This window comes from Corvus hawaiiensis, chromosome 8 (assembly GCF_020740725.1).
Source record: "Corvus hawaiiensis isolate bCorHaw1 chromosome 8, bCorHaw1.pri.cur, whole genome shotgun sequence".
Taxonomy (NCBI): domain Eukaryota; kingdom Metazoa; phylum Chordata; class Aves; order Passeriformes; family Corvidae; genus Corvus; species Corvus hawaiiensis.
The window spans coordinates 4,113,590-4,133,616 of record NC_063220.1 but is presented as its reverse complement, the minus strand read 5'-3'; the positions used below and the strand labels follow the sequence as shown (position 1 = coordinate 4,133,616).

General features: G+C 42.2%; 1 protein-coding gene across 1 annotated transcript in view; it reads right to left on the bottom strand.

The window, feature by feature from the left end:
• The window catches only part of CPXM2 (carboxypeptidase X, M14 family member 2), a 68,611-nt gene extending 50,367 nt beyond the window's left edge, over positions 1 to 18,244 (bottom strand). Inside the window, exon 1 of the mRNA XM_048311543.1 lies at positions 17,478 to 18,244. Coding sequence (XP_048167500.1) covers positions 17,478 to 18,153 — 676 coding nt within the window. The 5' untranslated portion in view covers positions 18,154 to 18,244. The remainder of the gene's footprint in view (positions 1 to 17,477) is intronic.
• Positions 18,245 to 20,027: the final 1,783 nt, after the last annotated feature.

Sequence of the window (20,027 nt, the reverse complement as noted above, 5' to 3'; positions counted from 1 at the left end):
ATTATTTTGTTGGGGTGTGTGTTCCCTGCTTCTTAAAGCTACTGCAGATAACCAGGACAACCTAGTTTTGAAAAACATACAGGAAAAGAAGCTGATTTATGGCATTCATAAAAACTTTACTTTTTAAAGTATTGTTTTAATATATTTTATTTAACTTGAAGAAATCTTTCATGTAGCAATGAAAATTGCCACCCAGTCAGTAAGACTGTCTTAATAATTTTGTACTCTCTATGCCAGTTTGATAAAACCTTGGGGAAGCTACAGAAATTGGACAGCAGGAACGATCAGAGATTGTGTGAATCGATTGCATAATGGATTCAGCTGGAAATGACCCAGTTATTTGGTTGTTTCTTTAACCAGCTGAAAATTTCATCATTATAAAACACAGGGAATTCAGCTGTGGCTTTGAGAGACATAGAAATACACATCCTATGTACATAAGAACTTACTAACGAAATGCACCTACAGCATTTCTGGTTCAGAGATGAAAAGCAAACATTAAGTTTGCAGGTTCAGGGAAGAGGCTGCTGTGGACATTTGCTCTTCCTGGCCCATATCCAACCATGATTTTACTTGTGATTTGCAGCCATGGATAGGTATTCACTTTAGAAACAATAATAAGATGTCTGGATCAAATCAATTAATTCCAGGCTGAGAAAAGACACAAAGCTTGGATTCAGACTTAATAACATTTGTCTGTGGAAGTGTGTCCTTGTGAGGTTTTCATTCCAGAACAGCTTTCCTACAGCAATGCTAAATGGCCACATTTCAGTGTCCATTATTGTCAATTTTCCTTCTCCCAGGGGGCTGAGTCCCAGCTGAGGGCACTAAAGCAGTTCTGGTAGCTGGGCACCGTGAGAAATCCCCTGTCCCTTAAAATCAGCACGAGAAACACTCAGGAATTATCTCAGCCACCATCTCATCTCTTGAATTTTGAATTTACCTCTTATTTTAGGGTTGCCTATAGCGAGATCAGTACCTGGGGGTGCTGCTGAGCTCCCTCCTCAAGCCAGGGGCTCAATTTGCAATCTCAGCATGTGTGGGGATATTTGAAAGCGCTCTCATCCTCATGATGGCTTTGTCCTATTGCTGCAACAGCTTCCACTGAAGCTCTGGGAAAAACCCCCACCTTTTGCAGAGCCAGCTTGGTTTCCTTCACTCCTGCAGCATAATTACAGCTGCTGTGCTGCAATTTTAGCTGTTCTGTATCACACAACTGTATTAGCAGGGATCCTCAGAAACAGTTCCGCGGGATGTACGTATGAGCAGGGCAAGGAAAACACTTGTGTTCATGACTCTTGCCTAAATTATTCATTTATTTTATTTCCTTCTGGTCTAAATAAAGAATACCAGACAAGCCCAGATTGCTTTTATGGCTCTTGTGTCTAATAAAGATGCATTTAGGAAATCATTCTGTCCTCCTCCTTCAGAGGCAAAGCAGACAAACCATTCTTTTCCTTAAGGAGTGCTTTCCATCAATTTTGGAATACGTCCAGTTTTTCAAATGGAAGGGCAGAGAGAAGCATCATGTTTCCTCCTCAGCCCATATTTTAAGAGCCATACCTGTAATCTTCTCCAATTCCTACAAGTCTGTGCTTGTCTAACTCCTGATGAGCAGAGAGATACTGGGACCTGGAAAAGGAGAAATATCAGCTTTGTCTAGTCTGACAATCTCCTATCCCATGGGAAGATACAGGATTCAAGTCTTGTTTAAACAAAACACTCCAACGTGCAGTTAAGATGCAAAACTGTGAAGCTACTGATAGAGCTAAATTAAGCACAGAAATAAGTGTATACTTTGTGAGAATTAAGACTTTAATGCTCATTATACTATTCATACTATTCTTAGGTCTTTATGGTCTTGCATAAAAATTCTTAATGAGGCCAATATCATAAATTTTGCCCTTGCAGCTAAATTTAGAGGTTTTCCTATGAAAAGTTTGGTTGATAATTCATCTTCCAACAGCAGAAACTTTTAATGGGAACCCTGGCAGTTTAATTTCTTTGGCTAAAGTTATGCTTAGGTCACAGGTATGCAAAGTACTTTAATGCTGCAATGCACCTGCAAGGTGAAATAACAGTAAAAGCACATTTCTGATGACTTTCACCTTGCTGAAAATATCTTCTGATTGCTTTTCTGTGATGGACAGCCTTTGTAGGGGCTGAGTTAAACACAATAAAGTTTTCCATTTTCTAAACAATTTGATATATATATATTATATAAATATTGTATATTTGTTTTTGAGGGCATTGGGGGGGTGCAAATGCGGTCTCTAAATGTTGCTGTTTTGGTGATGTGATCATGGAAGTGTGAAATTCCCACAGATGTTCATGACTCACACTCTACAGTTGCTATGGCCCAGCTTTTCCCTGGAACAATGTCCATGGATTTCAGTCTCAGTGGTTTTCTGACTCTGCTCATATCTGAAGTATTGCTAAAAATTACAAGTGTGCTTTCTGGCCTGAATTCAGGCCCCCAATCACTCTACACCCCAGATCATTTGAAGCAGCATCTCAAGGCAGGTGAAAGTTCCTTGAACACACACATTTTGCTTTTTATTTACTTTTTCTGAAAACCCCATTCCCAGAGCACCACGAGAGCAAAGCAAGGAAAGTGCACTTACGAGGAATCCCCTGCACCGAAGTTAAAATGCTGAATTATAGTCCCAGACCGAAGATCAAATAAAGAATTAAGGAGGTGCCAACATTTCCTATCCTAAGAGCTCATTAATTATTGGTTAATGTTGCCTTGAAGCTGTATATTTTTCTAGGACAACCAACAAATGCTTCTTTGAGGGCTACAACATCAGGGACTTCTCTCAGAAGGAAATATTTATCCCAGCACTGCAACCTACACTCATTCTTATGATTGCTCTTGAAGATTTAAAAACAGATAAAGAATAAATTAAGAATAAAAGAATAAATTATTGGGTTCTTTAGGTCATGTCTGACATGAAACCAAAAGAGGTTCAGAAAATACACTTTTTCATTTTCTTTCCTTATTTTTCACATTTTTGCTCTCTCACAAGCGCAGGTTGTGGCTGGCTCGAGATGCAACAAATCATTTAGCAGGAAGAGCTTCTATTATTCCTGGCACAGCTGGAAGCAGGAGTTTCCAGAGTGCCTGGGAGTTTTCTGGCCAAGCCTTCAGACTCAAGAGGCTCATCTAAACTCCAGACATCACATTCATTCCCTGAGCTGCCTTCTCCTGCCACCAGCCTGGCAGAGGATGGGACCTGTGATGTGGCACAAGGTACCCTCCTATTTGTACCCACACCTGAAAAGACCTCCCCTTTCTCTACAGAGTATTTAATTTAATCACGCTGAAGAGAACATATTATCTTTAATGGCCAAAAAGAAATCCATTCTGAAAAATATCATATCAGTTCTTAACTTTTTATTATTATTTGACAAAGGCTGGATTCTGTGCTATTAATTTTAAACTGTCTTCCCTGACTTTTTTCTAAAGCACAGAAAAAACTTTTTTTTGTGGCTAAAGCCACAAAACTGAGTGCAGCCATCAAAAATGAGAACAATCCTCTTTTTTACAGAGCCAAACAAACAGACTTAGCCAAAAAAATGGAGAACAAAACTGAGACAGACCACTTGCACAATGGCTGGGTATAGGACAAAAATTACCGTTAAAAACACATCTTTGTGCCAGAAATAGCTAAAAATACCAGATCACTGAGGTGTACTGCAAGAGCAAAGATTCTACACTGAGAGCATTAATTGTAGCCATTAAAAATAAACACTGAAACTTGGAATACCATTAACAAGCACAAAACCAAGACAGAAATAACTCTGATCTTAAGATACAACCCCGGCTCAATAAATGAGACATCTTAGAAGTGCTCAAATTTAATCACATTAGCAATCCCACTTGAGTGCATTTTACCAAAAACAGGATAAATATACAAGAAGTTGTATGAGTACAAAACTGGCTCATGGTGCAATTATTTCCCTCCCCCTCCATGCAGGCTGTAGTAGGAATTTTATAAAGCAGTCAATATATCCAATATATCCATAGTTGGTATGGCACATTCACTGGGCAGGGTGACAGCATGGTCATGAAATTCCTTAAACATACATAAACTGGAAAGTATCCATAACTCCTGGTCCTAGAAATATACATTTACTGGGAGTTCTGGCTGTTTTTTCAGGATTTTGCAGCACAGCCATGCTTTTGGAGCAAAACATGGATTTAAGGTGGCCCAAAGGAAGTATCCAAGTGGGAGGACACAGGAAAGGGGCTGTAAATGCTCCACCCTGAGGATCAGAATTGCTCACCTGGGGCTGAGATACACAAGAACAGCTTCAGAAATCCTCTGGAAATGCCTAATTCCACTGGAATAAATGGCACCACTCTGATATCACCCAGATTTCAGATTCTCACTCTCCTGAGCACACATGTGAAGCCCACACACACAGAGCAGGAAAAACTTGAGAAACTGTGAAGTTCTCATTAGTAGTGACAAGCCATTAAATTTTATCCCCACTACTACAGTCACCTCCACTCCCAAGTGCTAAATTTACACTTGAGAAAGGCTGGAATCAGGCACTTCCCAGTCAGTTCCACTTAATGGTATTCAAATTTTAATCCAGTTAAGCTCCAGCACAGACAAAACTGTATTTTTTTGCTTCTCAACAAGGCAGAAAATGAGTTGAAAATGATACTGAAAGAGACGCATTAACTTCCTTTGATGATGTAGTTCAAAGCCTAACATGAGTAAATCATGGATGTGGATAGAATCACTTGGCTCTTCAGCTTTGGGTTTCATAGGCTGTTTTCTACTGGTTGAGCTTTCTGACTCAGTTTAGCTTTCTGATTTAGCTCCTGATGGGAGCCAGAAAACTCCAGAGGCAGGCTGATGAAGTAGCATGAGCTGTGCCTTTAGGCAGCCAGGAGTCATTACTCAGCTGAGAGTCGAGATGTCATCTTTCATATTTTTATGATTAAAACTAAAAATACTCAAATTACCAACAGAATGCAGGCTAGCAGCAGTCTGTATCTGCAGTGAGACCTGGGTGAGTGGTATAGGATCATCCTTCTGACCTGATCATCAGTCCTCCTCTGCTGCCTTGGGTAAAACTCATCCTTGTCTGTTTGAAATCTTCCCAACAATGTGCTGCTCCTCAGTGGTGACCTTAAAGTTTGAGCACACGGCTGCAAACAGCTCCATGCACAAGCAACACCCTCAAAGATGGGCTGGGATTGCCAAGCCAGCCCTCACCCCTTGGAATTCCCACCCCTTCTCCTCCAGCAGCACTAAGGGGGCATGGCTGGGAGGCAGTGCTCCAGCCCCAGGGTCAGTTTGAGCTGTCACCCTGGTCTCCCTCCCTGCCCAGCCCTCTGCCAGGCTGCACATCTGGGATAAATACTCGACCTACATAAGGAGCCTGTGACAGGAAATACCTCAAACCAATCCAACTCCAAAGGTTTTAAAACCTTTTATAAAGTGTAAGGTCTGAGTTTTATGAAGACCTGGTGTGTCTGCTCCAGCAAATTTAGACATTTATACTTTTTTTCCTAGCATCACATCTGTTGTTATTATTGCATGTGAAATAACAAGAGAAATTAATAAACCCAAACACTTCTCATAAGGCATAGAAGTTATCATAGTGCCTGGAGCTCTTGCTCAGAGAGTGATTCCAGAGGAAAGTTGTGTGGTTACAATTAACCTGAACTCAAGCTTTGTACTCCTTCCCAACCCTTAAAAAGGAATCAATTTGTAATTTCTAGAGCAGAGTAAAAAAAAAAAAAATTAGTTTGGTTGAGTTGTCTGCTTCTCACTTTTATTTAACTGATTATTCATTTGGTAGACTGGGCATTCTTAGATGGACAGCTCTAAGACAGAATTAAAATGTCAGAAGCAACTTATACATTTAGATGCCCAAACAGTGGAACACTGCTTCAGTGAAGGGATGAAAAATTGGCCAGGTGCACACAGAAAATAACCAGAGGTTCTTTGGATGTATCCAGAAGTGCAGAAAAGCAAAAGATTTAGGAACTCATATAACAGAGCTTTCTTCTTCCCTTTAAAGCCCACTATGTCCAAGCTGTTGCACCCTTGAGAAGCACCCTGAGAGCAGAGGATTTAAGAGTTCAAAGCACCAAGAAGCAACATTTCAAAAAATAACTAAACCTCTGAGATTTGAGAAAATCAAATCCAGGCCTGGATTGAAGTGTGACTACTCTCTTTTATTAAAAAAAAAAGCAAAAAACCAAACCAACAGCCAAAAAAACCTACACCCCAACCCAAACCCCAGAAATAAATAAAAAAGGAAAGAGTAGAGGAATTGTAGGGGTTCAGGAGAGATGCTTCCCTTGGGAAGAGGTCTCTGACTGGCATTTGGGCTCACTGAGGGGACACAAACCCCAGGGCAGCACAGGAATCCCACAGGAAAACACGAAAAATCTAAGGACAGAGCCCAGCTTGCAAAGGCAATCAGTTCCTCCCTAAAGTAATTTCAGAGAAAGGCATGATTTTTAAGGAGCTCAGAAAGCCCCCTCTGCAGCCAGGCTGTCCCTTTCCCACATTTCCTCAGGTGTGATTCCCTGAGTTTTTGTTCATCTTCCCAAGGGTTTCAGCTCTCAGGGGACTTTTTAGCTTTCATGTGTCCATTGTGAAGATGGCATTTGGACATACCAGAGTCTCTCTGTTCAACTTTCTCCTCTCTACCTGCCTTCAAACTAATCATGGAAAACTCATCTTAGGGAAATAACTCAATAAATAAATTTTAAAATGCCTCCAAGCAAGCACCAGGATTCAGTGGATTTAAAAGCTTGGTTAACACCTTTAAAATTCTGAACACTCAGCATTTTCTCTGAGCTTCCTGCCTGCAGAAAGAGAAATGCTAAAATGGAGAAGGACATTGCTTTTGGTAACTCTGAGAGGATTGTAGGGAAGGACTGGAGCTTCAGCTGGGAGGTCGGTGTGAAGCTCCAGCTCCAAAGCAAAGGAGATAAAGCAGTTCAAGCAAGGTTCAGACAAATATTTCTGAGGGTGGGCACCTCTCCAGCCCTGAGTGTTCAGAGCTCCTTTCTCCCTATTCCAGCTTCCTATGGTTGTGCAGCCTTATGCAGCCTGCAAAAGATTCCCAAAATTCATCCTGTCCAAACATCTTTTCTGCTTTGTTTAACAATTCAGCCAAGATCCAGCAAAGGCTCATAATCACAGGCTCCACATTTAGCACATTGGAGGCTTCACTGGTTCAAAGCAAAGTGTGTCAGGAACTCCAAATGAATTGGAATGTGAGTTATTAGTGAGTATAAAACTGAATGCAGTCACGTCTGCCTGCTCCAGGCTGAAAGCCCAAAAATCCAAGCTGAAGGCAACACATTTCCCAGCCTGTGGACCCAAGGAGGAGAGCTCAGGATAAACTCTAATTTTTACCAGTTGCCCAGTGAGGTTTGATGTCCTTTCCCTGGAGAAAAGTGCCCACATTGTCACCAAGAGATTCATCTCCACTGCAAAACATCAACATGTTAATGTGAAAAGTGCGGGTCATGATTTGGGACTTTTTAACTCCAGGGCTGCCTTGGAGAGCCCGTCCTGCTTCCCATCCACAGGAGCCAAAAGTATTTTCTAACTGTAGGTATTCTGCACTTGAAAAGCCATGGAATAGGGAAAGCTTCAAGGCAAGCTTCCCTGAGCATAAAACTCCTCATTTTTCAACTTTCTAATTGGAAAGGAAAAAAATCTGATTCAGGATTAATGAGAAGAAATATGGAAAGGCTTGCAGAGGAAAAGCTCTGTGCTATTTTCTGTCCACTTTTTCAAAGAGTTCTGTGGCATTTTATCTGCACTAACTCCATACCAGCATTTTTTTTATCATATTTTAAAAAGCTCCCCATTTTATTCTTCTTGTAAGAGAGCAGGGGGTCTACATGCCTGATTGCCATTTGACTTGCATTCAAGCACCAAAAAAGCCAAGTACTTATTTGGAATATGGAACAAATCAGATGTGTCAGCAGGATTTTATATTCCATTGCTACCAGCCTCAGGTCCCTCAGCCCTCATTCCTGCAAGTTTGGCAGCTGAGGAATTCATCCATTTCCTTCTGTGAGGCTCTTGCCTTTCATCCATCTCTTGGCTTCTGCACTACCTGGACTCACTTGGTCAGCATTTTCAAAGAGCTTTGGAAGAAGGCTCAGAGTTCACTCACATTTCTGTCTCTGTATGTGATTCCCCAATCCTTTGTTCCGCTACCAGACAGGATCAAGATTTTTGGGGGCCCTTTCTGTCACTTCCACGTATCTAATGAAATACCTGATGCAAAGGAACTGGACTAGATGTGGGGCCACTCATGTGGGGATCCTGCAGGAGTTTTGGACTGCAGTCCTCTGCTGAGATCCAGAATTATCCAGAGGAGCCTGAGGAACAAAATAACCCCCAGAAGAGCTGTGAGAAACTCTTCTCTTTGTTTCAGCTGGGGTGTGTGCTGGACCTGGTTACTCCTCTCCTCATCCCTCTACTCCTCAGCAGCATAAGAGCTCTGGCCTCACCTGAGGGAAGCCTCCTGCTCCAGGGACCTGCACTGAAGACTGGGACACATCCCCACGTTCTTGGGTCAGCCCCATCCTGCAACAAATCCAAATCCACTCCAGATTTACCAGGGGAAATTCCAGGCTCCCCACCAGCCACCTACATAGACCATATACAGCCCAGATTTACTTTTGGCAGAGTTCTCAGTGGAATTTTTGGTTGGAATTTAAAGACAGTGCGGTCTACATACTCTGGGATAAAACTGGCTCTGTCCTCTGGGATAGGGCATTTGCCATCCAGTTTGTGATGACAAACACAATTTTAACTGTCTCTGCAATGCCTTCTGTAACTTAGAATCGCAGAATCATTAAGGCTGGAAAAGACCTCCAAGATCATCAAGTCCAAGCTTTGACTGTATTTTTCAGTGCATAAACAACTACGGGCAAAAAGGAGAAAAATCATGTTGTTAGGGGCTGAAGTTCTATTTTTAGGCAATCACATATGAAAAGGCTGTTTGGTTGAAATCATAGGTTCTGTTATCAGTCAGTGAAACATTTTTGGGAAGATTGAGGTCTGGTCCCTTGTTTTCAGACAGCTTCTGTCTTGTGCATGGGAAAATTCATTACACTATTGAAAATTATCTTGAGGGGGGGAAAAAAGAGTGTGTTAGAGCCAAATCTGGCCTAAGGGGTGGTTGTACCTGTGGTGTAGGGAGTGCTGACATCCAGGTCTGAGATCAGCTCTGCCAAGATACTTTGAACTGTTCCCTTCCTTTGACAGATGTTTTAGGAGCATCCTGAAAGTCGTGAGGAGCCATAAACCTGTCATCATAAACCACTGTATCTCTGAAGGGGAGTACATAAAAATACTCTGTTTTCTGGCAAAGAGGGAGAAAGATGGGTTTCAGTTTGCTGCCACTGCAAACAACACCTTGGCCCAGCACACCGGGATGATTGATGGGCTCGGCACTTCCCGAAAATCCTGGATGTGGAAAAGGAAGGGGATGCTCGGCCTCGCTCTGAGCTCCCCTGTCAAACACAACTCCCTTGAAATGGGAGGGTGCTTTGCTTTCTAAAGTTCAAATGAGGAAACAGCTAAAAAGCAAATCTGGGGACAATGGGGTCTGCAGACCTCCTGGAAGACAAGCAGGGACATTTGGGCTTCCCCCTCAGGGGCTCTTCTACGTCCCAGCCAGGAGGACTAATCCTGTAGAGCCAAAATGAAGGGAAACAACCAGAAAACCACTAAATTTGTGATCTATGGGAGGGTGAGGAAGAAATCATCTACAGTACTCAAGCCCCACAATCTAAGCAAGAAAATCAGATTTAGGAAGGTCTGTCAGCCACTGTCTGGATGAGCTGCTGAGGTCCAAAAGAAAGAATCATCATGACCAGAGGACTCTGGTGCTTTACCCAACTGGGTCCCATTGTAGAACTTTCAAAATTCCCATATTTTTAAGTTTGTATCTATAGATATACACATAATTCTTTAATATCAACTTCATGGAGATCTCAGTTGTGTTGTTAGCTGAACTTGGTGTTTGGGAATCATGTTGATTACAGGAGAACAGTTCTGCCAGGTACATACCTCAAATAATTCACCAGCAGCCCCAGGCTGATGTATAGTCACACAAGAAATCTGTCTGGCAATCCATTAAGAAAAAAAATGTAAACCACAAAATAAATCTGTAAGCAATTAACCTCCCCCATAAAAAAGCTCATTTAATCACTTCCACTGTTCACTTTGAAAGTAATATTTTCTATGTCAGTAGCTAGAAACTACAGAGCAGATACAATGTGTAGCCTAAGGAATTTAAAAGACATGCAACTACAAACTATGTTTAACTTCTGCACACAGCTTTTACTGTGTTCCTTTCTTGGCCTGTTGGATGCAGCAGCACTTTTGCAATTACAGCATCCTGCTAATGCTTGTGTGAAAGCAGGAGCAGAACTATTATTTACTATTATTTACAGGCCTGTTCATTTACAGGTAAGCAACCACACCGAAACAGAAGATTAATCCTGTAACTGGGCACTTTCACTCCTAAATCTACTCAGCTCCAGCCATGAGTCACAGATACTGGATGTCACTGAGGTCCTCTGGAGATTGCCAGCTTTTTGTCACTTTTCTGCAATGCCAAATCCCAGCAACACAGCCCCCCAGAGCCCAGGCAGTGCAGGTTTGGGGGGCATTTGTGTGTCACAATAGGAAATGATTCACTCTTCCTAAGGCAAGAGTAAAAGGAGTTTCTCCACCTGACAGACTGGTATAATCTCATGTAATTCTTCAAAATGTGTTGTTATAAAATATGCTTCACAGTGTATTGGGGCTGATTCCCATTTATAAGACAGCTCCTCTAAAAACCCCTCCAGAATCAGAAAGTCTTTAAAGCCCTTTTTTGTTTAGAAAAATGATGTAAACCACTGAGAAAATAAGGAATGAAGCCCTGGTATTACCTTGTCTCCATTTAACCCATAATGATACCGTGCAAGGCCTTGCTCTCTGCCACCAGGATGTTCCCCACCAGAAGGGAAGCATTTTGTGTCCAAAGCAGGACTTTAGATATCTGTCAGCAGACTCACCAGAATATCCTTTGTAATTCAACTCGGGCAGGGCTGGAGAGATTAACAGCTAAACCCAAGAGCTCCGAAGATGCCTCAAGTGATCCCCACACACTTCCTCTGATGCCTTCACAGGCACTCTGACTCTCTGAGTCACCATCTGGCATCTCTTCATTATTCTTGTTTTTCTCACCATTTTTTTTGTTGCCATTTTTAGCTACGGGTAGAAAAGAGAAACAGTTTTCCTTTTACACCTGTCAAGTTGATTTAGCCCTCCCTGGTGAGTGCACGAAGAATAAAACGCCTTGCTCCTCTCTGATAGTGCTCCATCCCTTCCAGCACACAGCAGACTTCCAGTATACCCTGTTCTTGCCCACAGTGGGATGTTAAAACCACAGGGGAATGGAATCATAAATGTTCCTTTTGCTGTGCCACAAGGAAATTATAATTGTGGTTGCATCAGAAGTAATGAATTAACATTGCAGTATATTTTACTAATGGTTTAATGTAGGTGTTTCTCATTGCTTGATTAGATATGCAAACAGCCCACCAAACAGCTTTTGAAGCTGAAATAGCCAGAAAAAGACACTAGAGGAGCAAGGCTTGACCCTGAAAGAGACAAATGAGCTCAGTGAGCTGTGGCTCAGGAATTGTCATCAGGAAAATAATCAGACAGCAGCAGTGGTGGAGACTCATCTTTGGGTTGCCCACAGTTTCCTCTGAACATCCTCATTTCATTGTCCAGGCACTGAATTTAAAAGTGCATTTTAAAAGGCAAGTAATTCTGACTAGATCAGAGCTTTTCTTGTTCCCATTTTCCTTGCGTACCCAGTGTTAAAGGCACATATGTATATTTCCATAAACCACATAATCCCACAAGACATCACCTCAGCAGAGCCTGTCAAGACCAAACCTAGAGCATCCTTTGCATAATAACAATAAAATCACGAAACCACTGTGTGAATATGACACTTAAATCCCAACTCTGTGTTCGGACCACCAATCTTTTGGTAGTTTGCTTTTTACACAGACAGTGAATTGGGCAAGACTTAAAAATGCCAGCTCAGGTATTGAAAATTCAGGAAATTACTTCTTCTGTACCACAGCTTCTACTTCCACTACTTCATCTTTCTGACATATTCAAAGTTCACATAACTGACAGAAACGTTCATTCCAAACCCAAAAGAAATAAGTGAAATTTGGTTGTGAGCCATGGGATTGACCTGTCTAGCCAGCTCACTGAACAGATAATAACATTAAACCCCAAGACTGAATTCAGCTAATGAGTGTCTCATATTGTGCTGGCATTTCAGGAGCAAGTCTAGGCTCAGATTCAGACTATTAAAAATCTATTCAGTGAAATCATCCCGTTTTTTAAAGAGGTTTTTTTAAAGAGACATTTTTCTCATCTTAAACATGAGGTTGAATTCAGAGAAGGCTGCTGGAAGAATTATCTTTGAAAGTGGTTTTCTCTGGCGTAATCAAATGTGTTTATTCCCATTATTTTCTTTCTCATGTTACATTATTCATTGAAGCTATGGGTAAAGAATGATGCTAATCAAAAAGGTTTGACCAATTTTGAGGGTACTGCTCATTATTCATTCTTAGTCATCCCTTGTCCTCTTTTGTTGTGACATTTTTTAAAGCATGGGCTCTTAAATGGAATGGTGAACACTTCACTATCCTACATATTTTAGAAGAGCTGAGGAGAAAATAGAGGCTGGTAGATGAAAGAAAGCTCATTAAAAGCCACATGTTTCCATCTTTGCTTGTCACATATGGCAATTAGGATGCAATACAGGTCATATTAAAATTCATGGGATTTCCACCTAGGGCCAGCAAGTTCATTCTTAAAAATCCCTATTATAAGAAGTTTAAGCAAAAGCTTTAAAATTAAAATCTATGCTCTAGGTCACAGGAGTGCTCCTCTTTGTCTGGGCTGCTCAGAGAGGGAAGGTTTAAGAGAGGGGATACCAAAGGACTAGAAAAGAGCAGCGCTGGGGTTACCCAGCACATGAGAAACACTGTGCTGGTGTATCTTGGTGACCACTTCTGAAGTGCTTTCAGCTGTCAGTTCAATGCCTTATGTGTCACTCTCTCCTTTCTTCTTTCTAGTGAACAAAATCACCCCTCGAGTGCCAGTAACGCCACAAACCTGTCATGTTTTTGACTTCACACACTCGTCAGATCTCCGCCCCCATCTCGCACCAAAATATCTCCAGCTTTTCCTGAACAGCATCCCTGTGATTCAGCTTTCCCTCCTCATTCATCCATTGCTCTCCCTCCAAGCTTTCATTATCTTGATAAACATCTCAATTAAAGTACTATCAGTCTATTTTTTAAAGTCAAACTCTTTCTGCAGGATAATTTCCATGGTTGCTTGCTCCGTCCATTTTATCCTCTCCTTGCCTTCCCTTACTGACTCCTCCTCACACACATGCCCCAGAGAGGACCTGACTCATCCTATGCACTACATGAATTGAAAAGAAATAACAAACCAAAAACCTTAAGAATTGCATTGTTGAACAGGTGGCAGCATTGCAGGAAAATAAACAAATATGGGGCAAGTAAACAGTAACATATCTGAGGAGTTTCATCAAGCCTGGGGAAAGCACCAAATAAGATGAGACAAAGGAAATCCTGATTGCTAAACACAGACAAATGTTGGATTGTGCAGAGATGAAACACTGGGAGATCTGTGAAATACAGAACAAATGTGCTCTAAGCCCCACTTTGAGCACTGCCATATAAATAAATATTACTCCTCTATTTTCTAAATGCATTCAGAATTGAGGTATGGCCAGAAAAAGAACTACAAGTTTAAGTTTTGAAAATCAAATCAAAATAATTACAGACTTCATTGTGGCAGATCTGGGCCACACTGAGGAGTGTTATTGGGCACTTCAGCCCCATAAATCTCTTTATGATGAATTTTTGCCTGTAGTCAGACCCCCAGACTGAAGAGATCTGCCCCACAGATGGTAGCTGAGGCACCATATATCAAACTCTATTAAAAGCCTCACAAAAGCAAAACATTGATGTTAACAAGACTCTTTCCATTGATTTGAGTGGGCTTTGGACAGAGGCCTATACAAACAAGGATGGAATTAGAAAATGGAAATCTCTATAGATGCACAAAACCCGTCAATCCAACTGTTTGCCTTCCAAGGATGACCTATTACCACTTAATTTATGAGGCATTTAAAGAGCAAGGAGACAATCGATACTTTTTACTTTCACGTGGATCGAGTATTTGCAAATATTGATTCTAATATTGTAAATAAAAAAATTGCAAACCCACTGGCATCAATTGGATTTCCTTCTACATTAATATTTCACATACTGCAAATATCTATATTCTGGCCACTTCCAGTAATTAGCTGAAATAAATTGAGTGTGTGTCATCTGTTTAGTGCCATGTCCTTGAGACTGCTCCGGTTGATTTCCACTTTGATTCAAAGCTGGGGCTGATCAGGACCAGCTGCTCAGCCAAAGGGCACATCACACATTCCCATTCCTCCTCCTCCTCCATCCCAGCTCCCAGCCAGGCTATTGTTTGTTACAACTAATAAATCCCGCATGTCCTGGCTGCCAGCGAGCCTCACAAACCCCAAATTTTGGTATTTACTGCATGGCCAATAAAGTAATTCCACTTCTGGAGGGATGCATAAATACAGTTGTGTACATGTAAGCACAATGCACATCCTTATTCAGGCAGATTTACGGTATTATTCACTGATATCTGTTTGACAGCTGTTGTTATTGTTTCTAGCTGGCCTCTAAACATCCAAATGTGAGTAAATGTAGGTATGTATCAGTACTTAAACATCTCTGTGAGGGCCAGATTTTCAGATCTTCATTCCAAACTGATCCCTGGGGACATGGCACTAAGCATCAGAGTTACTGCCCTGGCAGGACCTGGCCCTTGCCTGCCTTTGGGTGAGGAGGAAGGAGAAATTTGAAATATTATAGCCAGAACTTTTAACACTGCAGCTCAAACTGCCTGACACTTCCTGCTAAAACTGTCCTGTTTTCACTCACATCTGTAACAAATGGTGACCGTTCTCCTCACTGGGCATTCACCTCAGGGCTTATTGTGCCCATGGCAGTCAAAATTGTTCAGCTGCTCCCAGGGAAATCCACTGAATTTTCCCATAGCAATAAGCCCAGCAGCCAGTTTGCTGAGTTGATGTCACTCACCCATATCCTGGATCAAGGAGAAGGAGTTTGGTGGAGGAGATCAGTTGCCTGTTGTACCTCTGGTGATTTTTTTAAAAGCTCAGAGGCTTTGAAACCTCTTATTGCACATGGCTGGTGAAAGCTGAAAAGCTCAGCTGTGTCCAAAGAGCCCAAACTTGCTGTGGAAGGAGGGACTGAGCCACTTCTAGCTGCTTTTGGTGGTGCATCATGAGCCTCTGCCCTTGTGCTCAGTGTAGCAGGCGGAGAATGAGGAAGATTCAAGTCTGTAAAGATAAACGAACTTTGCCCTCATGGATTGGACTCTATTCTCATCACTGTCAGGTTTGGAGCAAGTGTGAATCCTCAAATGCTGGGGAAATTGGGAAAAAGCCAACAGGAAAGGTAAAAGCAGAGATGAACCACAGAACATCCCACCGCAGGATGGAAATCTCTATTGTCTCCACCACAAAGAGGAATCAATAACCTGCTGCCTAATTACAGAGCTTTAAAATCCAAGTGTTTCCCATGGTCATAAATTTATGGAATGGTTTGAGTTGGAAAGGATCTTAGAAGCTCAGCCAGTGCCAACCCCTGCCATGGGCAAGGACGCCTTCCGCTGTCCCAGGTGGCTCCCAGCTCCAATGTCCAGCCTGGCCTTGGGCACTGCCAGGGATCCAGGGGCAGCCCCAGCTGCTCTGGGCACCCTGTGCCAGGGCCTGCCCACCCTCCCAGGGAACAATTCCTTCCCAATATCCCATCCATCCCTGCTCTCTGGCAATGGGAAGTGATTCCCCCTTGTCCTGTCATAATCCGCCTGATTCAGTCTGCCGAGGTGGAAAGCAGAGCCTTTTTTCCCTTAATTTAAAAAAAACAAACAAATGACACATTGAAACAAGAACTCTCTCAGATGATCTCACGTAGACTGCAATGACCATACTGGGATAGTAAACCTGATAAGCCAGTCCTTGAGATGCTATCATCCCCTTGGGAAGCTGCTGCATGGCTGCTCGTCCCTGAGGGGACAGGGACACCGACATCTCCTGTCTCTGCTGCCTGGACAAGGTGCATTTGCCATCATCCCCCTTGACTTCTGCCTTGAGTGACCCTGGCAAGCCACGCTGCCTGCTCCACAAACACTTTTCCAGACGTTAGAAATTACATTTTCTTATCGGTATTTATTAGTATAAAAGCCCATATCTTTGCTGCTCAAATGTTAATTAATTCAGTTAGTGTTAACAGTAAATTTAAAATATTTTGTTTGCTATCTGCTGGATGTAACTGGACAAAGTTGAAGCCACTCTACAACCCCTGATCCTCTGTTTTGCTGTACTGATGGCTCTAAATCACAAATTTTGTGCCATATACCCCAGTCATTAACATGAAGTTTCCCCCTGAAGTAAAGGGGAGCTCAGCTGTAGGGAAGTGAGATTTGGCCCCAAATTTTACAACTCTAAATTTCATGGACCAAACTCACTCCTAAGTATCCCAAACCAGTAAAGTACCTACCAGACAGTCAGGGAACACAGAAAGGAATTAATCTTTTGGGGTGGTGCAATTAGGTGTTAATGGGAACAATGGGTGGTAAAAGCTGATCAAGTTTCTGCAAACTTTAGGAAATGGAATTAAGGGTGTCCTCTTTATTATAAGGCATTGCTGTTGCTGTTTAATTTCTTTATTTTACGGGTCGATAATTAAATTGAGCTTGTTAGGGCTTAGCCTTTTACAGGAAGATCTCTATTTACATATCTTCCTCTGGGGGGCTTCAAAGTGAAATCTCAGAGAAATTCACAGGTTTAGAATTGAAATTAATTCAGAAACCTCTCAGATTGAAGTGACAGGGGGTAAGGTGAGATGTCACTATATATAATCACCTTTTACTATGAAATCTGTCTCTGTTCTTTTGCTTATAGAACAGCAGCTTTCACAGCAAGCCAGTTGCCAAGTGTAATTAAGAATAATTAAGAAGGAAAAGCCCACAGACTAGCCAGAGTACAGCAGAATTAATACATTCCGACTCTGAAATAATCACTTTACTTGAAAGGGAAAGAGTTGAAAAGTCTGTAAAAGTTCTGCAGGTCTGTTCTGCGGGATATTAAAATTTAATGTGTTACCATCATCATCACCACAACCGCATTTATTGTTATTATTACCAAGACTGCCATTAACTGGATATTCATTAATGCTAAAAGTCACAGTCAGCGTGAGATTCAGCAGACTCCAAACTCTGGAGGAGAAGGTGGAAAGTTACCTGGTGGCGTTTCAATAATGGATTTTCCTTTTTTGTTGTTTTTCTTCTGTTTTAACTCCTTCCTGCTCGGTTTGAACCCTGGGCGCTCCTCTGCCTCTGCAGCACGGATAGGTCCTTCCTCTCCGGGCTGCTCCGTGAAAGGAAAGAACTCTTCCCCAGGATATGGAAAGGAGTAATAATGATCCCTGTTGGTAATTTCCTGCAGGTAATAATCCTGATCGTCCATGGGGACAGCCCGGGCCACATCCCCCAGCAGCGCCAGCCCAAAGGCGCAGAGAGCGAGCCAGAGCTGAGAATGGCCACGGGCGATCATCGCGTGCTTTCGCAGGAGCCTCCTCTGCGAGTCCTGGGACTTCATTTGGAGAGAGGGCAAGCAGAGTTCGGGCAGCTGGAAAAGCCCTCCGGGAGCGGCAGGGGAAGGAGCCCGTGCTGGTGCGGGACCAGGCTGCGGGGACGGGGCAGGGTGGCACAGCCGGACACTCGGACGCTCGGACGCTCGGACGCTCGGACGCTGGGACGCTCGCCCCGCTCGGCCGGCCCGTGGCAGGTGGGATCCCCAGCTGGCCGCTTTCCTCCGCTGCCCCGCAGCTCTCGGGGCCGCTCTCTCCAAAGCCCGAGTTACGCGACAGTTTCCGCTCAGTCCCCGGACTCCCCACTCCTCCTGCGCGCAGCTCATCCAAGAGAGCGCTTATTCCAAGAAAAGTAAACTTGGCAGGCAGCCTTCTCCTCCCAGCCCGTGTCCAAAGTGTTTCCCTCCCCTGGGAGATGGGGGTGGGCACGCAGAGCCTGTGCCGGGCAGGGGTCATCTGCTGGCACTGCCTCCCTGGGTACCCAGGGGGGGATACGTGGGATGTGGGACTGTGGCAAATAATCCTCATTCCATAGAAGTTATTCCCTTTTGTGGTGGTTTTCTCCCCCTTTTAACTTTTACAAAGTAGGATCCGTCTCCAGCACCAATCTCAGCCTCTCTTGTTTCTATTAATTTACATATATATGACCTAAAAAGTTATATCTAACAGTTTCTAGATATAAAACTATATTTTAGTTTCTAGATCTAAAACTATATTTTATATATAAAGTTGTATTAGTTTAAAGTAACTTACAGCTTGTTTAAATAATATAGTTTAAATAATATAGCTTTCCATATACTTTTCAGTAGCTTATTCTTTTGTAACAACTTATGTAAGTTATCTATAACTAATATAACTCAACACTTATCATGTGCCAAATTATAAGAGGCTTCTCTTGGGGTACATGGCAGCTCCCTGGATTCAGCCCAGCTAAAAACCAGGAAGAGCATGGTTCATCTGTGGCCCTTTTTCTCACTATTTTTGGGATAATCCTGATATTTGTTCTCACTGGAACATCTTCCCAGCAGACCAGGATGTTTTGTGCTACACACACGCAACCCAGTGTCGTTAATGAAATCGATTTGTCTGAGAGCAAAGTCTTATCTTTCATCTTTTTCATACCTCAAAATAACCTTCAGTGCTGAAGGAAATGTGCAACTGTTGGCTTACTCGAAATATGAATTCTTACTCCTGTGTTGAAAATACCAGCTTATATTTTCATCATGTATATTGTATTTCTTGCCACGGTCCAGTCATCTGGGAGACAGCATTACTTCTGTTACCCCAGTCCTTATTCTGGCTTTGTGCTCACATTTTTTTGTGTGTTTCTCATCATTTTAATACCATAATAAGCATCATTTCCTGTCTTGTACCTGTATCTTTTGATATATTTGGTTTCCAGGCAGTGGGTGATCCCATCCCATATATGCAATGATTATCCTTGCTTTCTTAGCTGCTATCCCAAAAGGAGTTTAGTGATTATATTGTGTCTGTTGTCCTTCCTTTTAGAAAAATACAATTATATTTTTATCCTGAATTTTAACTTTTTTTTTCCTTTAAATCTGAAAACAGTGCATCTCTCTATTTTAAACATAGGAATTTTCATTTTTTAAAACTAGAATAAAATATGCTTTTCTTTTTCACTGCTTTGCTGAATTATATGGGTATAAATAAACTTTATTTGATGAAAAGCTTCTTCCCTTCAAACTTTTCAGACCCCTTTATCTGAAATAGATGTCTTTGTCACCTCTGCCTCTGGGTGCAGTGTGGGAGCTAAGTCCCACTGGGTATGGTGTGTGGAGCAGGCTGAATATCCTGAAAATCCCCTCTTAGTGATTTCACAGATATTCTTACTTTGTTTTCCCTTTCCAGAGCACCCAGACCTCTCCTGCCTTGGTCCTAATTTCTGAGGACAGAGCACAAGCTACAGAAAGTGTGTTTAATTTTGCTGCCATTTGCAGCACAGCCAGTCTTCTGCAAATATTATGAACACTCTCACACCTAGAGAAGTAGTAGAAAAATAAACTTTTCCATGACATCATTAAGGACTTGGCTTTTTGGCAACTAGAGGAGCTTTAGCTGCAAATCATTATTTAACTCGCTGTAATGTTCAAAGACAGATACAGAGATGAGTATTTACATTTTTAAGCACAACAAGAAGCATTTTCATAAGACACAAAGTCAAGTGTGCTTTAGGTAA